At 45.2% G+C, this 23,231-nt stretch overlaps 1 protein-coding gene across 4 annotated transcripts in view; it reads right to left on the reverse strand.

Moving 5' to 3' along the window:
- The window catches only part of CCDC93 (coiled-coil domain containing 93), a 97,379-nt gene that overhangs the window by 20,206 nt on the left and 53,942 nt on the right, over positions 1–23,231 (reverse strand). For all 4 annotated transcript variants that reach the window (XM_019469328.2, XM_019469327.2, XM_019469326.2 and 1 more), the window contains 8 exons: positions 19,158–19,274; positions 13,418–13,480; positions 9,856–9,929; positions 8,298–8,379; positions 7,771–7,842; positions 6,153–6,206; positions 4,695–4,757; positions 1,872–1,980 (listed from right to left, as the gene is read on the reverse strand). In XM_019469328.2, coding sequence (XP_019324873.1) covers positions 1,872–1,980; positions 4,695–4,757; positions 6,153–6,206; positions 7,771–7,842; positions 8,298–8,379; positions 9,856–9,929; positions 13,418–13,480; positions 19,158–19,274 — 634 coding nt within the window. The remainder of the gene's footprint in view (positions 1–1,871; positions 1,981–4,694; positions 4,758–6,152; positions 6,207–7,770; positions 7,843–8,297; positions 8,380–9,855; positions 9,930–13,417; positions 13,481–19,157; positions 19,275–23,231) is intronic.

A 23,231-nucleotide genomic window follows, 5' to 3' on the forward strand; every position in this document is an offset into this window, starting at 1 on the left:
AGGCTGCGGATATTTGACAATGATAAATACTAATAATGGAAAGGATACAGATATTTTGATGCAACTGCTTGGAAATGTTTTTGGTGTAAAAATGTCCTATCAAAAGGGCTTTAACAAGTGTCAAATTTACTCTAAAATATACTGATGCAAGGTATTATTGAATATTATTATTGTTCAAAGCTGGAAAGTAGGCAGAGATAGAAAATTAAAGGGGAAAGATTTAACTATGAGTGTTGCTGTCTGCCTCTGGCCAGCTGAAGCATGGTTGAGGACCACAGAAAACATCAGGATGGGGTCAGGCGTGAAAAAAAGCGTAACCCTCACTCAAGCAAAGACACTGCTTTGGCTGAGACCAGCACGGATGTTTGAAAGGCCAGCACCCCAAGGTGACGTCTGAGGTAGGTTTTGGAAGAAGAAATGGTGCCAGCCAAGTGGGAGCTGCAGGACAGTGGCGTTGTGGACTTGGGGACCAGCTCAGAGGCCAAAACACAGACACCCTTGCGAGAGGGGTGAGACACTGAGGGGCTGCAGGGGAAGCTGGCTGGCAGCTGGCCCACCTGATGCAAGACTCTGACCAGTGCATTTAGGATTCTGAAGATCATCTGACAAGTTACGGGGAGCTGTTGGATATTAGAGCCTTTAAAGTGAGAGTGTAAAATGGTCCAACTTCCGTTTAAGACCTGTCACACAAGAGTGCAGACTCTGGGCAGTGCTGAGAAGGTGGCTATGGCAGTGGCTCAGAAGAAACAGACTTGACCGTTTCTTGGAAGTAGAACCAGAAGGGCAGCGGAGTCAGAGACTAAGGGGCTGGGGGTACAGGCTGGCTAGACAGTGATCCCAGTGAGCAGGAGGGGAAATGGGGTAGGGAGGCTGAATTCGGTTCTGTATCTGTTGAGCTGCAAGTATCCAGGGCATATGCATGACTGGGGACCTAGAAGAAGGGGTGATGGCCCAGGACCCATTTACAGACTAGATCTGAGTTGGGTCTGACAGAACTGAGAAGGAGTCCCAGGCACAGGTAACAAGAGGAGTCAAGGCCCAAGATGTATGTCAAAGTGCATGGTGTGTTGAGGGGTAGTGTGTGGGCAGGGGAAGCCAGAATGTGAACCTAGAGAAGGAAAAGGGGGCCTCCAGGCAGCAACTTAGACTGAGAAGGATCTGGAGATAATATGGAGAGATGCTGTCCTCAGTAGGCTGGCCCGGGGAATTCCTGAAGACTGGTCAGCAGAGAAAGAAGTGACATGACAGACGGGTGGGTGAGGAACTCAAGGAAGGGTATACAGACCAGCTAGTGGTCGTTCAGCTGAGCTACGACACAAGTCAGAATGGCTATCGCAGTGGGAGAGAGGCAATGACAATTTGAGGGCCACCCTGGACCTGACGAGCTGTGCTCACTGGTTCAGGCTGAGGGACACCCAGTCTTAGATTACTGGATGAACACAATGCTGTCAAAATCAAGGACCACATAGGCAAGAAAGTTTGTAGAGAAGAACAATGAGTGAGGATTCATCCAGAGATGCTATATTGCGGGGTGCTGACTGTCCCGTGTGAAGCTGGAAAGCGGATGGGGGGCTCAGTGGAGCCAGATGGCTGACCAGGAGGAGGGCGGGTTTGAAGCATCATGCTAAGAGCTCAATTAGCTCAATCTGTCCACAGAGAGGGCAGCAGAGCCCCCCAGTGCTGCTCCCGGGGTTAAGGGTCACTCAGCAGTGAGCTTTGTGGAATGAGCGCCCAGTGGGCCTGGTGACGACACGGAGCCCCTTTTGGTGGTGGCTTTCACGGACTGCACTGTGATGCACACTGCACCATGCTCCCGCAGGACAGGACCCTCGCCTCCTGACCCTCCCACCACCAGGATTGTTTGCACCTACTCTGGCGGTAGAGTTCAATAAATCTCTTCTGATACTGTATTAGCTCGGCTCGGCTGGGAACTTCATCAATCTTGCGATGCAAAATCGCTATTTCTCGATTTCTTCGAGCCTAAAGGCAAAAGGGAGGAGGAGACAGTACTATTTGGTAAAAGGTCTTACATGCTCTCTGCCCCCATCTCCTTCTGAGCACAGCCACACACCCGAAAATCTGCTGTGGCCTGAGGCCCCCATCTCAGATTCTGACGGACTCTCCTCTACTTTGCAACACACGGAGGTGTGCGTAGCTATGAACTAGAACCAGAGAAGGCACGATGTTAATGGGTCGGCAAGGAAAATCCTGAGTAGTTAAGGCTTTTGTGGAGAGCCCTCAGCCGTCCCTCCAGGTCCCAAAAGTCTCTAGAGTAGTGGATTCCACCACCACCAGGTGCGGAACAGGTACGGAAAGGAAGGCCTCCCAGGTGATGAGGAACTGCCTCCATATGGATTCCAAATTCCTCAGCCTGTTGATAAGCTCCTCCAATACCTTTCTAGAATTTTCTCCATACCATGGATTTGGGGTACGTTAGCCAAACTGGCCACTGACTGTACCTGGGGAGGCACAGCGGTGCTGTGTGGCTCGGGGAGGGTTTAGGCTCCCGAGGCCTGGCAGGCAGTACCAGTGGGAAGTGGCTGGGTTCCCACACTGCTCCCCACTCCCACTCATGGTCCAGGACTAACAGGCTCTTGGCACTGCCCTTCTCCTGTGCCACCCCATCTCTCTCTGGCCCGCCCTGCTCACGACAGCACGTGTGTGTCTCGAAGAACTGGGGGAATACAAACCTCTGGGAGAGAAGGTCACCAGCCCCTCTGGAGACCACACCCAACGTCGGGTCTCTGAGGCTCTGGTCAGAGGCAAAAATGTGCTTCTATTGGCCAAGACTACCCTGCCCTCTGGGTGCTCAGGCTCTGACTCTTATGTCCCCGCCCCCTTCCCCTCTTCTCCCCCCCAGGAATCTTAAGATACAATTATTCACTGTTTTAATACATCTTTAACCTTTCCCTTTCTACTGGCTCCTTCTCACCAGCATTTAGACAGGCTACAGTCCCTCATCCCTCAAAAGCCCTTCCCTAAGCTCTGATCACCTTTCAGCCCTCAGCCTCCTTCTGCAACAATAGCCCACCTTCCCTAGCCTCTCAGTGCCTCTTGCTGCCCCCATGCCCTGTGGTCATCCTCATGGCAGCTGGCTTCTCCAGACTCCCACTGTACTGCTCTCACCAAGGTCACCACAGGCCTCCTCTGGGAGACAGCTCATGGACAACCATCAGCTTCCAGCTTTCTTGATTTCTAGCAAAATTCACTATTCTCTCTGCCGAGCCCCCTGCTCAGCTTCTGCAAGCCCCTGCACTTACCCATCTGGCTTCCTTCCCTCCTGGGTTCCTTCTTTCCCTCTGCCTGTCCCCACACAGGGTTTGCCCCATTTCCACAGCTTTGGTTATCACCTACACAGTGCCAACATCCAAATCTCCAGCCCAGACTATTCTGAGCATCAGACCTGACATCCAATCATTTCTTGGACATTTCTACTTAGTCGAGTGCCCCAACTTTTAAAGCTCGTTAACACTCCTATACACACACGCCCTGAAGCCTATTCCTTTTGTTAATGCTTTCACTCAGTGAATAACACAAGTATCTACCCTACAGCCTGAGTCAGAAATTCAAGTACCATCCATGACTCCTCTGTTTCTCTGACCCAATTGATGCTAGGTCCTATCAGATACAGCTCCTCAGTCTCTCCTGTGCCAGGTCATTTCTGCCCATCCCCATGGCCCCTGCTCTGGCTCAGCCCCTCAGCAGGACTATGGTTTTATGGTAGCTTCCCTTTAGCTAGTTTCAAGCTGCCCACAATAGGCAGTTTGCAGCTGCCCACAATAGGCAGTTTGCATATAAACACCCTCGTACTTTGATGTATATGCACATATCTTGGTTCTCAAATAGCCAGCCAGCTCCCAGAAGACTGGCCATCCCATTTACTATTCCTGGGACCTAAGGCAACCCTGAATATACTGTAAGCACACAGTCACAAATTTTCAAGTATGCAGCTGTGTTTTCCTGATTTTATTTAATTCTGTTTCTTTAAAGATTAGCAGTGTCCTTGTATTAAGGATGAATTTGACATATCCGAATTTCACCAAATAGCTCAGCAAAAGAAGCAACAGCCAGAGACAGGAGAAATGAGGGCTCACCAGCCCCGGCAGCCCTTTGGCCATTCCCATCAGAGCCTGGCTTTCTCTTCCCAGGAACAGGAAGTAGGCCCAAGCCAAAGTACAACACAAGTTAGGTCTTGGCTTCTGAGCTTCTGTGAGTCAGATCCTGGCAATGTAAGGGATTTTACCACGCAATTTTGACATTATGTCCATTTATCTTTGGGACCAACTCTAAAACCTACTTCCCCCATATTTAATGGCTTTCTTACAAACCTCCAAGGTTATCAAACAAGACAGCCAAAATGGGCACTGTACGAGAGCACTAGAACTTGAATGCCGGCTCTGGCACTCACCAGCTGCTTGACTCTGGACAAGCATGGAACGGATCTGAGTCAGCTTCTTCATACAGAAAATGGGGCTAAAACCTACTCTCCACCCCGGGTCAGGATCAATCAACATGAAGGAAAGTAACATACCGAAGTGAGGTGTTATTGTTATCTTAAACCACGTAGTTACCCTCCAGAAGGCAGCCTCAGCACCAACCTCGTTTTTAGATACTGACAATTCCTAGTTCTGCTACAGGACATTCATACCTAGTTAGGTATATTTATCTATCTTTTTGTTCGTGCTTTCACTTACCTGTAGTAAACGAATCTTGTAAAGTTTCTCTTTCTCCATATTATAACGTTTGTCTAGGTCTTCCTAAAAATTGGAAAAGGACACAACCATCTAAGAGCAGGAAACTTTCATTCTTCAATGAAGTCTTTTGAAAGTGAAACTTTTTTTTTTTTTTTTAGAGACAGCGTGAGTAGGGGAAGGGGCAGAGGGGGAGAGAGAGAGAGAGAGAGGGAGAGGGAGAGAGAGAGAGAGAGTGAGAGAGAGAGAGAGACAGAGAATCTTCAGCAGATCCACACTCAGTGCAGAGCTTGATGCTGGGCTCGATCCCATGAGTCAGGTCAGGATCATGACCTGAGCCAAAATTAAGAGTTAGACGTCCAACTAAACCACCCAGATACCCCAGAAATTGAATATTTTTGTCACATCTTTCCATTCTGAGGCCCCAAATTTCTTTTCTCCAATGGCTGAGTTTAGGGTCTGGGTCTCTGTGTTATGTAAGACCCTTGAGGCTCTTTCACATCACTTTATTACAATTCTTCCTTCTTCTGGGGTCTAGGTGAAATCTAGTGTTCTTAAGTGGAGTATCCCCCAATTTATGCCTGCCACCAAAATCTACAATGATAAGGAAGTCATTATTAAAGAATCTCTTGTTCTAGGTATCTGCGTTTACAGTGACGCTGGATTTGTTTTCTACGTTTCTACTTAGAGCTACACTATCCAACATGAGAGCCACTAGCTACATGGGGCTGTTTAAATTTACTTTAACTGAAATTTAAAAAAAATTCAGTTTCTCAATTATGATAGCCACGCTTCCAGTGCTCAGGGGCCACACAAGGAGCTAGTGGCTATCAGAGTGAACAGTGTGGACACAGAACACTGTCATCACTGCACAACGTTCTTTTGGGCAGCACTGAATTACAAGAAACTGGTTTAACAACCTGTGGGCCAAATTCACCTCTCTGCTTATTTTTGTAAATAAAGTTTTATAGGAACAAAGCCATGTCCTTTCATTTACATACGGACCCTGCCTTCGGGTAGCGGAGTTGGCACACAAAGCTGAGGCTATTTCCTGTTTGGTCCCTTACGGTGTGCTGACCTTGGAATGTAGTACCATAGGGACAGTTTCCTCGCTCTGCATCACCCCCACCCCTCCGAGCCTGTGGGTTGGGACCAGCAGGTGTGGCCAGGGCAGGCCTCTCGCCTTCTCAGCTGGGATACCAGAGCAAACACAGAACGCCTGAACAAAGTCTGGGAGAAAACCCTCCAGAATGGCGGCCTTCAGGGCGATCACTGGTTAGACCCTGCTTCCATCTGAGGGGCCAGGTGTGTAAAATGGGGCAATGCCCCTGAGAGCCCACACACCAAGACGTGGTCATAGTGAAAATTAAAGCAGGTGTGAAAACTGTCAGGGGAAGGTACAACGCTGGTGGCCACTCCTGGGGAGGGCAATGGCAGTCCTGAGATTGGGTACGTACTTACATTATGAGTCATCACAGGGGTTAGGGCACCATGTGGATCTCCAGAAGACAGGGTCTGAAATGATGAAAAGTAATGAACATCCTTCCTGAGTAAGGGGTATGGGACAGAAGCTGAGGGTCTGGATGTAGGAAGGGGTGGGGGACAGTTCATGGGCCATGTCTACGGGCCCCAGATTTTAATTTGTTTTTACATGTGTGTCACAACAAACAAACTGCAACTGTCTTTGAATGTAATAATTCCTCCAACAAGATGTGATTGCTAAGAAGAGAAATATGATCTTGAAAGTCTGATTTATGCAAACTCAGTGGCTGAGCTGACGATTTGAGCCTCAAAGTTTTAGAAAAACCAGAGAGGCTGGCTGTCTGATGAAGGTTCCAGAACACTGCTGCACTGCACGGCCAGATTCTGCTACTCTCCTGTGCCAGTCCCATCCTGCCAGCATGGAGACACCTCCAAGACACAAATCCTGCACAGCCAGGAGCACGGTCCCTGAGCTAGGGTACGTGGACTGGTGCTGGGTGGCTTGAACCAGCCTCTTCCCCTCCTTGAGCTTTGAGCTGCCTGAACTGGATCTAAAGGGAGAGGGTGCAGTCAATGGGCTCTGAGACAACCAGCTCCTGCGTCTTGCATCGTAAGCACTTGGGGCCTCAGGGGAAGAGCTTAGAATGAAGTGTGACAAGGAAAAACAAAACCAGTAATCCCTAGTCTTACTTGGTGAGAGACACAAACTTTTTTTCTGGCCTGTGTTTTCACTTAAAAAAAAATTATTATTAAAAAAAATAATAAAAAAATAAAAAAAATTATTTTTTAAGTTTATTTATTTATTTTCTTTATTTTTGAGAGAGACTGAGAGCGAGCAGGGGAGGGGCAGAGAGAGAGGAAGACAGAATCCCAAGCTGGCTCCACGCTGACAACGCAGAGCCCGATGTGGGGCTCGAACTCACAAACTGTGAGATCTTGACCTGAGCCAACATTAAGAGCCAGACGCTTAACCAACTGAGCCACCCAGCTGCCCCTAACTTAACTTTCAGCGGAAATTCCCACTGGCTCCCCAGAAGAGCAAGTCCTGTGTCCTGAGAGCCAGCCACATCCAAACAAACATCACAGAATCCAGAATTAAAACGTCAACTGCGGAAACATCAATGAGTTTCAAGAAGAGCAAGTCCTGTGTCCTGAGAGCCAGCTGGTGACATCCAGCAATGCTCCAGTCATGCTGGAGCTCTAACACTATGCCTTGTTCCTTGCTTACTGCTGCCTTTTAGGGGCAGGGCATGTCCCCAGGCAGCAGCAGAGGATGAAGTGAGTAAATTGGTACAAAATTTAGAGAACAGGTTGCTCTTTGAAGAAGGTTCCTAGAAACACCCCTTCCCTAAGTGGAGGGGGAAGCCTCCAGAGGGTAAATGAGAGGGATGGAAATCTAAGGAGAGGGATGGAAATCTAAGAAAATTCTGTGATGAAAACAGTGGAGAAGCATGTGTTCAGAGGACCAGGTTGAGGGAAACTGGTCAGTCCTTATTAGCATCAGACTCTTTGCCAGTCAGTCCTCCAGAAATCCTCCCGCTGATAAGTCACAACAGCACCTAACAGTCTTGAGGACTCCCTCCGAGCCTGTATTTACCTTTTCATCTCCAGCTGGCACTCTCTCGGCTTTCAGGTTTTCGATTTCCTGCTGCAGCCGCGTCATCTCCTCCTTTAAAGGCGATACGAACATTTACAAAATGCAGACAAGCTGGCGAATGGACTTGTGCCCGCACCACCCCTCTAGTGACCACCAGGAGTGAGGGCTTATCACAGGACCCCCAGACATCCCAGGTTTACAGGACAGGCCTGGGTTCACATGATGTTATTCTTTCACACTTTATAAGACTTCTAAATATACATATAAATTAGAACACAGTGTTTGTTAGACTGTGCTCTCAGTTTGGGGGTTTGACACACACAGTGACCGATGTGACTCACTTCCAGTCTCCTCAGGGTGGCGGGTACCCACCATAGGGCCCCGTTCATCTTACACAACTGACACAGAACTGCTCCATGAATCTACGTTTTCGGCTGCACTGGAGTCGGATGCCACAACAGCACAAGGGGTGGTGACATTTCACAAGAGTCCTGGTTCAAGATCTGCTCACATCAAGCAACACTTACTCGACAATGTGCTTTAAACTCCTGTTCCTGACTTTTCAGATTTTCATTCATGGCTACAAGTGCTCTCAGGTTCTGCAGGATGCTGAAGAGAAAAGACCAAACAATGACATATGGAAAGCCATTATGATTTTATGAATCACACCTAAAACCAAGTCCCCAGCTAAAGAGGGACTCCCTTTTAAATTTCCTTTGTCTCTCTCCAGAGTGTCTAATGGGTTCTCCACAAATGATAATGACTCCCATTTAACTGACATTATCATTCATTTATATACTCAAGTCCATCGGGCCACATCCAAACAAACATCACAGAATGCAGAATTAAAATGTCAACTGCAGAAACATCAATGAGTTTCAAGAATACTGCATCTACTTGTACCAATTACTCAACAGTATTCAGAGCATAGATGGCATCACACAGTTTTTAATTTCCACGAAAAGGAGACAAATTACTTAAGGTCATTAGAAGAATTAATTTGAAAATAAAAATGTCAAGTATCTGACAATACTTTGCTCCATATCATGAAAGAAGCGTTGCTAATTATAAAGCCAAGTAATCTGTGCCTTCTTTGCTAAAAATGTCCTTCAAATCTGGGACTGCTCAATCTGTGCCTGAAGCTTTTTATGATTTACAATATCATTCAGGGAGATTTTACCTGGCACCTAAACACTTTGGTGCCAAAAAAGTCAAATGTCAGTGTGTCTTACACTTTATTTAAATTGTTTAAAGACAATTAAAAAAACTAATAAAAATGAAGGAAAAAAACCAGCATCTATTCTTTGATTAAAAAAAAAAAAAAAAAAAAAAAAAGACTGCACCTTGAATCCCAAGGATGCAGGGCTGGAATGCTGCCAGTAAAAAACTGGTAACAAGGGTTGACTCCAAGGAGAAGAACTGGGTGGCTGGGGACACGGGTGGGAGGGAGACTTTCACCACATGCCTTTTTGTTCTGTGAACGGATTATTTGGTTTTTAAAACCAGAAGAACAAAGGTGGCGCTTGGTTGGCTCAGTCGGTTGAGCATCCAGCTCTTGATTTCAGCTCAGGTCATGATCCCAGGGTCCTGGGATCGAGCCCCAGGTAGGGTTCTGTGCTGAGTGTGAAGCCGGCTTAAGATTCTCTCTCCCCCACCACCCCCCCCCCGCCCCCCCCCCCCCCCGCCCATCTCTCCCACTTGCACATGCTCTCTCTCTGAAATAAAAAACTATATGAAAATTAAAAAACCAGAAAAACAAAAAAGCAAAAGCAAAATGAAAAGTGTGTTGCTTCTGCTCCCAACAGGAATTAGGAGAACGAGGTGGCCAACTCAGTGCGGCCCAAGCCTCTCAGCAAGTGCCGGAGCAATGGGGAGTCGCCACATTCTGGATGGGGCGTGTGAACCGAACCGACCCGCATGGGGCCAGACCCTCAGCTCCTCAGTCCTGTGTTCAAACAAAATAAGCCACCAGACACTGTGGCAGAGTCAGTTTCTTCAAAGGGAACACCAGGGAAAAGGGAAAGTAAACACCAGGCAGAGTCACTTTCTTCAAAGGGAAAGTAAACACACGCGGAAACGTCTTACTTTGGATCAGCTTTGGATTCTATCTTCTCCAGGGCTGCTTGCTCCTTGTCCAGTCTCTCACTGTAGCTCTTCAACTGTGAGACAGAAAAGAGGCATGGCTGCTAGACACTTGGGGGGACAGGAGAGTGAGCGCGTGCATCCTCCCTCCCCCGGCTCACATCTGTGCCCCACTTCCGACAGCTGGCCAAGCCCAGTGGACCCAGCTGTACACGGATTAAACAGGTGCACAAGAGAAACAGGACGGGGGTGGAGAGGATGACACGGTCAAAACCAGACCCATTGAGACACATTCTGCTGGTGAAGGGAATCTTGGCAATGACTTTAAATCACAGCAGCACACAGATGGAAAGCCAAAGTAAGGCCGACGGCAGGTGCCTTTCGGTAGGTCGGTATGAAGAGGGAAGTAAAATAGGCTATGAGAGACAGACCTGGTTTAAATTCCACAACACCAATGTCATGGCTATCAGCAGGGGTAGGGTTAAATCTATCTTCTTGAGTAATTTCACTTTCTTTTTCTGAGTCAGAGTGAGGATTTAAAAAAAGAAATTTTAAAGAAACTCAGATTTCCATTTATGAGGTCTACACGTATACAATAGAATACAAAGGTGCTAAAAAGAGTAAGAAAAAAGCATCTCTTTTATGACGACCTCTAGCATCTACTGTTAGTTGTTAGATAATGACGTACAAAACGTTGATTCCCATGTGTTTCCAATGTGTATAAAGGCATGTATATATCGAATGTGTACATGTATAAAAGGATATACGCATGAAGTATTTGTAAAAAGATTCACAAGAAACTGGTGATCCTCTGGAGAGGGTAACTATATGGCTGGGTTACAGTGATACAACTATTATACTTTTTGAATTTTGAACTGTGTGAATGTGTTACCTACTCAAAAAAACAAGATAAAAAGTTCTAAGGGTACTAGTTGAAAACGGAAGACCAAGCACAAGTTGCAACAAGCCCTTCTTGCCAAAGTCCTAAGAAAAAACAATTATGTTTAAACTGGGAGCAGCTACCGCAGGGACAAGAAGATGGCTGCTGGAAAGGCGGGGCTGAGGAGGCCTGCTGGATGGGATCAGCAGACACAGGAAGGATGGTCTGCAGGGCTGGCATCGCAGTAGGAGAGCCAGCTGCGCTAAGCAGTGAAGCCTGGCTCCCCTAACGATGAGCTGGAGCTCAAGCCTCAGAGGCAGGCGGGCTCCCAGAATCCGTAATGCCCAGGAGAAAGGTGGAGTGCCCCCCCCAAATCACATACTACCGGCTGATCTCACCCAGCAGTAGGACCCACCCTTCTAGAACAATCACGGAAAGCAAAGCAGGCTGCATAAAATGGATACAGAATCCACACAGCCGGTAATAGGAAGTTTCAGAACCAAAGATAAGCATACCACCAAGAATTACCCAACATGTAAGACAGAACCACAAATGAGAAAAATAAAACTGAACAAATCAATTTTGATCTGAAGAAATTGTTTATAGATCAAGAAAAACTTTCGACATGATGGATGCCCTTAGAGAGGTGGGAGAGAATACTGCACATACTACAAAGAAACCTCACACGTAGGAAATTAAAGCTGCGACTGCTGAAATTAAAACATGGACAGGCCAGAACCCGGTGGCTTGGTGATGCAGGAGCACGTAGCCTCCCCACAGGTGTCATGGGCTGTCGTCTGTCCTTGACCTTCCCTGCCCTCTCTACTTTACTAAATTTACTGGAAAGACAGGTCTCCCCTGGTTTTCAGTGCCACCAGGTTATCCTGGAAGGGCAGGTTTTGCTGAAAAGGTGAGAGGGGTCAGAATGCTCGTTTTGCCCAATCCTTGACTTGAACAGATAAGGAGGCAGAGGCCCAAAGGTGAAGTTCATTGCTTGCTCAGGGGTCTGGTCTTCAGGACTCTGACCAGCCAGGCTTCTTCAGAAGTTGCTGAATGCTGGGTTTTATACGGCTTCCCATTTTCCTAGACGGGACTTAGTTTGACCGCCCCATGAGAGAGCGAGCTCTCAGCAAGGTCTTTGGTGCCCGACAGCCAGCACTGGAATCCCGGCATCCTCAGTGTAGCTGTAAAGTCCCCAGCTGCACGATGGGGATGAAAACAGTGCTGCTAGTGTTGTTACAGACAGTCCACAGACTGATATAGGTGAGGGGCCCAGAGCACAGCCAGCACATCCTGATGGTGGCTGCTATTATTACCTGAGGATAAGAGGCGATCTCCTATCACTGACTTAAATCACTTCCTCTACCTCCCAGCACATGGAGCTCAGCAAATACCTGATTTAGTGTTTAATACAAAGAAATGCCTTTAGAGCCACTTGGGATTTATACCCTAAGCCATACAAGTGTCTTAGGAAATTGATATCAAGATGCTTTGCCTTTAATCTCTCCCAGATGGTTATACAAAAACTGATCCATGGCTTGGCAAACTTCATGCCAGAGACTGTGGCAGTAACATTTAGACAGCAGCAGGGGCTCTGCCCTAGGAGTCTGCCACCCAGCCCATAGGAAGGTAGTCACAGAGCAGTGTGAAGAAAGCTCATCTGTCCAAATGCGACACAGGCTTCTCTGGGAAGCATGACAAAAAATCTCATTCTGCTGTTCTTTTGCCTGCCCTTTGCAAACATTCTGACAATAACTGAAGAGACTGGCCCAGGTCAGAATTAAAAAGTTTCGTCAGGTTGACAGCAAGGCAGTGAGCTGAGTGCTACATATGGCTATAGAAATAAGAATTTTAAACGGGCACGTTTTGTGTGAAATTACAAAAAAGGGAGGGGGGTACTGCCTTAGTGTCAGAGAGGTTGTTGAAGACCAGTCCTGCTTCCATGTGGTTCGGAAAGTACCAGGTGGGGCCCCTGTAGGAGGCCCCTGTAGAGTGTGGCTATCGCTCGAGCACCAAAATCACCATGAGGAGAGCTTTTCCGATCCAGAGGAGGATAGCTCTCTATGGAAACACGAGGGACAGAAATATGTAAACTCCTCTCATGACAGGGCTGGCATCAGAAGCATCTGTTTTCCTGGCCTGGTCTCCCAGGCCATCACAAGTAGTAGGTGAGCCACACTGTAAACGCCCATGTGAGATGGCAGATTCCAAACCTGGGGTAGAAAACGCATCATGTGCTTCGAAATATACCCACCGCCCCCCTGCCCCCCCAATCGGCCTGGAAGATAACCAACAATGCTGAACAACAAATTACAGCCTTCTGTAGTTCTCTCATCTTATGAAAAGAAGCCTTCTCGTTCTTAAGGAATTCAGTACTTTGAAGCTATTCTACAATCTGTGGGCTTGTAGAGGAGCCGGGCCCACTTACTGGGCACGGCCCCCCCAAATTCTACGTGGCCCGTGCCCTGCTGAGTGGGCTGGCCTTCCTCGGGAAGCCTTTCCCGATGCTTCACGGCCCACGACAGTGTGGATAAACTGGCTGCAGGGGTCATACTGTGAGCTGGTCCCATGTCCCCAGACGGCCCTGAGCCCTGAGAAGTGGACAGTGATGCCTCCCCACAGACTGATGATACAAGGCATTCCATTAGGGGTGCAGGCCAAAAGCGGCTCTGCAAATCTACTCACCTCTGTCAGAGTTTTCTTGGTTTCATCATATCTGGCTTGTAGGCTGGTATGACTTGCCTGCAGCTATAAAACAAAGAGGAAATACCTGATCTCATTTGATCCTTACAGCAGCACAGCTATGGGCGGATCCCCGTCTCACACATGGGAAAATGGAAACTCAGAAGACACTTAAACTGAGCGAATGTGGGAATTTTAGAATGGCTGTCAACAAGTGAAGAAAAAATTCATATAATTAGCACCAACTACATGTCAGGTGATACGCTAGATATTCTGCGTAAGTTCTATCATTGAATCCTTAAATTCAACGGAAGAAGACATTATTCTTAGTTTATTTTTTTAATGTTTATTTATTTATTTTGAGAGGGCAGAGAGAGACACAGACAGAGGGAAAGAGAATCTCAAGCAAGCTCTATGCTGTCGGTGCAGAGCCTGGCAAGGGGCTTGATCTAAGGAACTGTGAAATAATGACCCGAGCCTAAATCAAGAGTTGGAGGCTTAACCAACAGAGCCACCCAGGCGCTCTGACATTATTCTTATTTTACAGATGAGGAAATAAAGGCTCAGAGGGGTTAAGTTACTTGATGGCAAGTTTCACAGCTATTAACTGATAAAGCCAGGATTCAAATTCAGGTCTGATGTTTCTGTTTGTCTACACTCAGTTTGGTTAACCAACCAGCGTGCCCATTCACAGAATACAAACTGCATTTCAGCACTCAGGATTCTAGCACAGACTATGACAGGCCGGCAAACAATCTCAGATAGAAGAAAGAATTCAAGACTTCCAACACTAAGAGAAAGAAAATGAATTCCCTTTACTGTTCAAAGTTACATAATTGTAAACGTACATCTGCAAAATGTCATGTCGCTTTTCCTTACTAAAAGGTATATCCTTGTGCTGTCTGTGAACTTTCAGAAATCTGAAAACGTTCACCAAAAGCCCAGAGCGTTTATACATTTCCACTCTGAAAAGGGGAAGTGGCTGAAAATGATATCGGGCTCTTTGGCTGTTACCCGAGTACATATTAACAATGAGAAATTTTATTCTGAGTCTCAATGATTGCTTCAAAATAACGTGCCCCATCCTTGAACCTGTAAGCAACCTATTAACAGTTATGTCGCCTTCAGAATCATGACTCCTAAATCATGCTTCTAGTCTCCATGACTGATGGATGGTTACACTTCCACGAGGCCTATCAAGAAGCCAACTCAAGCAGATAGCAAAAGTGATAAAGGAGGGAAGCAGGTGGGCTTTGGCTTCTCCCTTTTCAAAGGAGCCATCTGTGCAATGAGAACTTCCATTGGCCTGGTTGATAACTGGTAGAGAAGAATATTTCTGGAGAAAGTTTTTCTCTTGAAACACTAGTGGTTGAACTCTTGAAGCTCTTTTGTGGCTCCAGGAAGGGCTCCTGGCATTTCCCACCTGCCTCACCCACCTTGCTGCCCACCTCTCAACCATGTGCCTGACCAGCTGCCATTTGACATTTACCTCATGCTCCGCTCACATGAGGTGTGTGGGAGGAGATGATGAACATGGAACAGTCCCTGCACTCAAGGAGATGGACCAGGAAACTGGGGATTAGAGTATGAGAATAGCTGGGGCAGGGCCAGACCTGGGGGAGGCCCAAGGAAAGAGCCTGGCTCACGGGGAGTCTAAGGAAGGCATCACAACAAAGACTCAAGCAGGCTGGGTCTTGGCAGAGATGCAGCTTTCTAATTAGAGAAGACTCATCTCTCCTCTTTAACTGATTTCATAAGAGGTCTTTTCATCTGCTCATCTGACCATCTTTTCTCAAACAGGATGTCCCAGTAGCTTAGCTGAGCTCTTCATCTTACTGGAATTCTTCATGATTCTCCTACCCCTATTTTCTTCTTCATCATTAAACCTTAGACTCACCCCTAAATTCAGTAGCTGGCTACCTCCATTTCTGGGTTCCTCTTTCCTTCCTCAGTCTCAGGTTTCTTCTCAGTTATGTACTAGCTGCGTCCCAGCGCTACGCCTCTGCAGCACACTCCCTTGTACCCAGAGAGGCTCTTTATTCCTTCTCTTGCTTTTGCCCCTCCTCCCATTGGTCTACTGGGCTAGAACCCTCCCCAGGGTTATCATCAAGGCCACGAGAGTATATCCGGGTTGCCTTCCACCTGCATGACCTTGGATGAGGAGTTCTTGGATTTAAGGAGTTTGGGTTCTCTCATATACTACTGGTGGAAATATAAACTGGCAAAATAACTGGTGAATAATTTGATGGCTTCTAGCAAAATAAAAAATGCATATATTTTTTGACCCAGCAATTCTACTTCCTAAAATCTATCTTACAGGAATACTTACATATTTGCACAAAGATGACTGTACAAAGAGATACATAAATTTGCAGTGGAGAGGGGGAACCTGAAACAATCTACATACCCATGAATGGGGGCAGGTACAATAAATTATATTACACATGCGCTACGTCACACTATGCAGTCAATTAGAAAGAATGAGGTATATTTATATAGTCAAAGTTTTGGTTTCACCATTAGAAAGATGTGTGATCACAGGCCGAACTACCTCACTTCTCTGTGTTTGTTTGTTTATTTGTAAAATGAGGAAAATAATAGTACCTCTTCCACAAGGATGTTGTGTGAGAAGAATGAATGAGTTTGAAAAGCACTTTGTAAGTACTCAGTAAAAAAGTCCTTATTAGCCATTATCACTACTGACAGAGAGACATCTGTCTTAGAATAAGTGAAAAATGAACTGAATATTGTAGTCAGACAACCCGTTCTCCCCAGGTAAATGGGCATATACAAGTGTTTGCAAAGTTCTCAAAAACAGTGGCCTTTTCAAAGAGTAGAGGGGACTGTCATATTTTGGGGGAGGGCGGACCTTCATTTCATGATATAGTTCCATACTATTTGGTTTATTTACAGTGAGCTTGTACTATAACCTGTAATTGTTAAAAGTGGTTAAAGCTATTAAAAACGGATAGGGACAAAAAATGTGTGTAGCAGACCTTCACACACAGGCATGTGGAGTATATGGTCTCTCATTATGACTCGCTGTTCAGTGCTCACCAAGAAGTGAGTGAAGGCCGGGTGAGGTGGCCAGGGAGGCAGTCCAGGAGGGTGACAGAGGAAGGAGCTGGGGCTGCCGCTCCAGAGACCTGGATTCTCACACAAGAGGCTTGTTGCCGATGCTGTGACTTCTGGTGGACAGAATCAGAGACTACTAGGAGGTGAAGGAACTCTGCAGACCAGCAAGTCCAGAGGTGGACAACTTTTTGCAGAAGGGCAAATTTAGGAAGAGCAACCTTTTGTCAAAGAGCAAAGTCAAATTTAAACTTTGGCAACAATGTTTGTTTGTTTGTTTGTTTGTTTATTTTGATAGGACATTCCAAATTAAAATGGGTGGAGCAAATTATCTAGAAATGAAAAAGGCATATTATTATAGCTCAAAACATTTTGAGAAAAAATGTTTATGAAAGTGTTGATGTTGGCTTTCAATCTTTACATTCATTTCTATACTTATCTGAGAAGCTTTCTAATCTTTTATTCCTTATGTCTGCATAAGGCTTTGGTTCATATAAGTGCATTCCTGTTTATATTTTCATTTCATCCTTGGAACTCTCTCTCTTTTTATCATCTGAGACCCCTAACTCATACGTGATAAGTGACCTTGGCAAATATTTCCCTCCCTTCATCATTTTCCTCGTCCAGCTGACTAGCTACGTGGCTAGGGACTACTGTACGTGCTGGTCATCATTAAGAGCACTACTTGCAGTAATAATTATCGCTGTCCTTTACAGAGCCTGCTACATACGGGCAGTGTGCCTGAAAAATAACAGATGCATGGTACCCATAGGTTCTGGACCAACTGCAAAACAGACCCGAGTCAGAGAGGACTGCCCCTTCAGCTGAGTATGCTCCGGGACTGCCACTGCAATGACACTTAGCACCCCTTATCCCCAAGTTTAGATGGGAGAGAAAAAGCAAACATTCATGCTGAGATACTCTGCCTCATGGGGTCTGCAGTATCTTCAAAATGATCTCCCTCCTGAGAGTAAAGACATTATGATAAAGAAGCATCATCCCTAATTCAGGCTTATCTTGATTCTGTGATGAGTTCTTTTTGAACCGATCACTCTCAGGTTCTTATCATAATGGCAAGGGTCAGGAGTAGAGAGGATACTCTCTGAGCTATGAGTTAAAATGTCTAAATAATAAAACAGAAATCAAATCACAATCTTTGTATCCTTGTTTGCTTATTATCCAAGGCATTTTGGCAAAACCAACCTACTGTTTGTTCAGCTATGGTAGAACAAATTCTAACAGAACAAATTCAAACAAAAAATGATCGAGCAAGCCCATTTGATGTATTAATATCTTTTGAATACGTGAGACTTGAAAGGATAAAAAAATGTACAAGTTCAAAATGCCAAATGGCACCCATTTTTGGAAATCAATTATTATAGGAACTACTGGTGAATGGTTCTTTACGAAGCTGTATTCATTCCCATAATCTTCTGCTACACGTGCTTTTCTAATTAATTAAAGCGTACTGCCAATGCAACTGAAGCATGTAACAACTTTTTATCCTCTATTGATTGTTCCTGAGTCAAACTCTACTTTCTAGAATGAATATGTGAAGGTCTTTCCAAAATAGTCCCATCCATCACCAAGTATACAGAATACCATGTCCTAAAGCTCCCTTGAAAATAAACTTGTTTCCTCCATTTCCCCTACCTCATCAAAGCCATCAACAGCTCATGCCTGGACTACTGGATCAGCAACCTAACAGTCAGTCCAATGAACTCATGCTCCCACAACAAATAGAATGGTCTCTGAAACATGCAAAGCTGATAATGCCACTCCTTTCCTTAAACCTTCCAATGGCTTCCACTCACCTTATCATGCCCTGGGAAGTCCTGTCTGATCAGCTTCTGCTAACTAACTGCCCCACTTAAGACTCTCCAGCCACAAAACAGAAACTGGCCAGGACCCTTCCTCTTCCAGGTCCTAGCTCATGTTGTTCCAATAATTCCCAGCCAAGCCCCCACCTACTTCCCATGCAGCCTTCCAGCCCAGCAAACACCTATTCATCTTTTCAGTAGGAGTCCTCTGTGACTGAGGCTAGGTCAAGTCTCCCTATCTTATCACTCTAGAAGTCTACTTCAAGCACTTATCACAGCTGTAATTAAATGGTGTTGTGTGTATGATGTATTTGTTTAGAATATGTTCCCTCATTGCTATCTTAAGATCCTTAAAAGCAGGGATAACTTGTTCTTCATTCATCCCCACGGCCTAGCAGAGTAGTGTTCAGTTAACATTTGTGAGCCAATAAATGCTCTTCTTGTCATGTGACCTTCTTCTAGAACAGACGTTGGCAAACTTTTCAGTTCGGGTCAGAGGATAAATATTTTAAGCCTTATGAACCACATCTGGAAAAGGCCAGAAAGTAAACTATCTTGGGCTTTCTGGGACACGTGATGTCTGCAGCAACTACTCAGTTCTGCCCCTGGAGCTTGAAAGTGGGCACAGAAAGTATGTAAACAAATAGATGTGCATGTATTCCAATAAAACCTGACTTACAAACACAGGTGGCAGCTGAACTGGCCTAAGGGCTGTAGTAGGCTAATTCCTTTTCTAGAACTTCTATTCTAACATGAAGATCTTCACTCCTTCCCCGCTTTCTCCCTTCTTGAAGAATAGCTTCATTTTACTTGAATGTAATTATAAAAAAAAAAAAAAAAAAGCCACCAACCTCTTCCAGATGTTTGGTCTTCTGCAGAATCTGCTTGTTCAAGGAAATGACTTTCCGACGATGTAGCTGGGAGGTTCCTAATTTTTCTGGACTTTCTTCTGCTGACAACTCAGACTGCTGTGGGAAACACGGAGGGCAAGCCCAAAGATTTAGTTAGCCCATCTCAGTTTACGTGAGACGGATCCATCCCTGCTCACCCTGGGAAGAGCACTACGAGCAGCCTGTCAAAACCAAGCCAGGGCAGGGTCCTATGCAAAACCCCGGTCCAGAGAAGACTCTGACACAATGATCAGGTTCCTCACCAACAGAGTCTGCATTCCTGGCAGAGGAGCAGCGTGTGCAGAAGCACAGGAATACATAACTGTGGTTATGTTGGTATCATGTAGGTCATATAGGCAACAGGGCACCATCAAAAGGTTTTAAATAGAGGAATAACACAGTCATATCAATACCTTCATGAGACTACAATGGAGTTATCAAGAATGGCAAACTGATTCACTTTCACTTTCACTGAAGTATTGTAAGTATATGGTCAAAAAGTTTAACTGTTTGCAAGTATTTATAATGAAAAGCCACAGCCTATCAACTTATTTCTCTCCATCCTATGGATCCACTCCCTTTCCATTCTTTTGGTGTTCACAGAGGATAAATATGAAAGGGATGAAAGTTGGTGAGGGGCCAGCAGGAGATTCCTAAAATTGTATGTGAGAAGGGAAGGGAGAAAAAGGTTGTGTAGGAAGTAGAGACCTGTCAGGACTCGAAGTGGGTAAGGGAGAGATTTCTGGGTGAATGCAGCAACGGCACTGAGAAACCACACAGAGGAGGAGGCAGCTGGGTAGAGACACTGAATACAACCAGCAGCCTCACCCTAGTGAGAAGCCTTAGGACAAACGAATTAAAAGGTTGATCCTGTTGCAACAGGAGTCCTTCCCATGCTTCATAGATAATCATAAAAAGCTTAGATAAGCTTTATTAAACAAATGCCCATTTCAACCACATTTCCTTCTTTACTGGAAGTATCCCAGTTCCAAACTAGGCAGTGACTTTAAGCCCGAGTGCAACACAACTACTTGGGTATTCGATTTTCTCTGCATGTTTTCGCAGTGATCATAAGCTTGAAAGTCTGGAAGATTTGCCCACAGGGAAAAGAGATGGGGAAGTGAGGAGGAGGAGAAATTGGACGGAACAGTCACCATTTATTTTGGTTAAGGACTTCCCTGAATAATTCAGCAGCACTACTAACAGATGATGAGTTTTTGCCGCTTAACGGTTCCGGAGGTGGGGAACAACCAGCAGGATATGGCTGCGTAAAACAGTAAGGAATATCCATCACTTTCCATCTCGTGGGCTGGTGGGCCATAAAAGAAACAGAAAAACTAAGCACTCAGTAATGCAACATATCTAGCCTTGAAACCAGGGATTTTAAAAAAATGTCAACTAACATACTCTAGCTTATCTGGATCTCTGGGAATTAGAGTTAACTTTAAAACAAAAAAAAAAATTTTTTTTAATTTACTTTTGAGAGAGAGAGAAAGAGAAGGAGAGTGGGGGAGGGGGAGACAGAGAGGGAGACACAGAATCTGAAGCAGGCTCCACACTCTGGGCTGTTAGCACAGAGCCCGATGTGGGGCTCGAACCCATGGACCACAAGAGCATGACCTGGGCCAAACTTGGAGGCTTAAGGATGCTTAAACCACCCAGGCGCCCCTAGAGTTAACTTTTGCAAATACAACTAATTTGGTCACATCAAGAGATTCGCAACCTATAGTCTAGAGATGGGGAACTGTTTCTGAAAATTATCTGAGTATAAAAACTGGGGGAGGAGGAAGGACGACTCCCTCTCAATTTTTAAATCATTTGTCAGAAACAGATTTATTATGAACCAATTATATCTCCTCTACACTGATGAACAATGTTATTTGCCCACTTTTGTTTGCTATATATATTTAATAGCTTTTTTTTTTTCATAGTTAATTTTCAGATTTGGGTTTTACCATCCAACTTAGATTCCTTGACACTGATTTCCAGCATGTCTCTGGCATATCCTGAGAGCTTTTAACTCTACTAGAATTACATAAGCCTTCTAGCTAATGATTTATTGACAATTGAAACAGAATGGATTCCCTGTTCCCTGGAACTACCCCAGAGGTATGTCCCCATGTTTGATATCAGGACTATCTGGAGTATCCTGACCTCCTCCAGTGGCCTATGCAGGCAAGCTCCAGGGGATCAGTGTCTCACTTATCCCCCAGACTTCTTCCAGTCTGCAGGGGCGAGCACATACTCATTCAGGGCTGTTCTGGACCTTGGCATGGCTTGGATGGTGTTTCCAACTTTTAGCAAGTTTTCCTGCTGATGAACTGCTTTTATGGCTAAGGTCCTCAGGTAATGAAAAGTGTATCTCCAACCTGGCTTCTTTACCCTCTTACCCGTGTACCTGCATACGTACAGCTTTGTTTTAAAATCAAGACCTTTGACTTCACTTCAGAGAAGGCTTCTTGCAGGAAAACCAGTGGCTACCTCGATATCTGGAAAGATATCTAGGCCGGTTTATTATCTCTTTCTCTATTTTACAATCTTTCTACCTAGATTTATTTTACTATTTTATTTCATTTGAGAGAGAGAGAGAGAGAGAGAGAGAGAGGCAGAGGGAGAGGGGGAAGGGGAGAGGGAGAGGGGGAAGGGGAGAGGGAGAGGGAGAGGGGGAAGGAGAGAGAGAGAGAGAGAGAGAGAGAGAGGGAGAGAGAGAGAGAGAGAGGGAGAGGGAGAGGGAGAGAGGGAGAGAGGGAGAGAGGGAGAGAGGGAGAGAGGGAGAGAGGGAGAGAGGGAGAGAGGGAGAGAGAGAGAGAGAGAGAGAGAGAGAGAGAGAGAGAGAGAATCTTAAGCAGGCTCCATGCTCAGCATAGCTTGACCCCACGACCCTGGGATCATGACCTGAGCTGAAATCAAGAGTTGCACACTCAACTGACTGAGCCACCCAAGTGCCCCTTTCTATCTAGATTTAAATTTTTAGCCACATGGTCTGACTCTCCCAGGGGTCGTCAAGGTCAATGTCTTTTTCACAATAATACTAAAATGTCATCTTGTTCATTCTCATTCTCATGATTATACTGTGAAGTTTCTCAGATGTTACATGTCATGTAGTATCATTGCTTTGATGTTAATATGTAATGCATTTATTACTATTATTTGTAAATGCATTAATATGTGAGCTATTGAGACGTCGGTAGTTTTTAAGAGTTCTTAAAGGGTCCTGAAACTGAAAATTTTGAGAACCACTACTTTAATCTAAGGGGCCTGGCCCACTTGGGAATCCTGTATTGGTCCCAATCACTGATTGGGGCCACCTTATTAGCAATGAGCTCCAATCAGTGGAGTGGGCCCACCTATAACTTATATAACCTAGAGAGAGGAAAGTTCCTTCTGATTCCACTAGGTGCAGCCCCTTAAATTTGAATCTTCAAAGCATTAATGTACATTAATATCAGGATATTATATGCCAATTCCATATCTGACATTTCTCCATCCCAATTAAAATGGGTAATATATGCACATGAACAGGCTCAGAGCACATATGAATTGTGGGTTCCTCCGTTTGCCTTTGAGTCTAGTGATGGTTCTATGCAAAGTGCTTTGTTTAATGGGAAGTTATTTTTGTGCAGATATAACCATTTATTCTTAAGCTGAATTAAAGAGTCTTAACCTAGTCAATGGAAAGCCTAGTTTTTAAACATATTTTTTATTAAGCAATCTAGGACTGATAAAGGCAGAAGCAGTTCTTTAGAGCATTATGGCCCATGTGGCATTCTGGTCACTGAGAGTCACAGTGAGAAGGAAATTGAAGATGACGATGTTGGATCTGGAAGGATGAGACAAAGTTGGACCGATGGAGAGGAAACTTTATAGTAAATCTTTCACAGAAAAAATTAAATCCTTGGGGCATCTTAACTGATTTCTACTTGAAAAGTGCAATATCTCTCAAAGAATGCCAATCATCTACAAATATTCCATTTGTGTTTACACTGGAGGGAGGACTAAAGAACCAATCTAATTTTGTTCAACAATTTCAGATTA

This window comes from Panthera pardus, unplaced genomic scaffold (genome assembly GCF_024362965.1).
Source record: "Panthera pardus isolate Hobbes unplaced genomic scaffold, ASM2436296v1 HiC_scaffold_10, whole genome shotgun sequence".
NCBI classification, from domain to species: domain Eukaryota; kingdom Metazoa; phylum Chordata; class Mammalia; order Carnivora; family Felidae; genus Panthera; species Panthera pardus.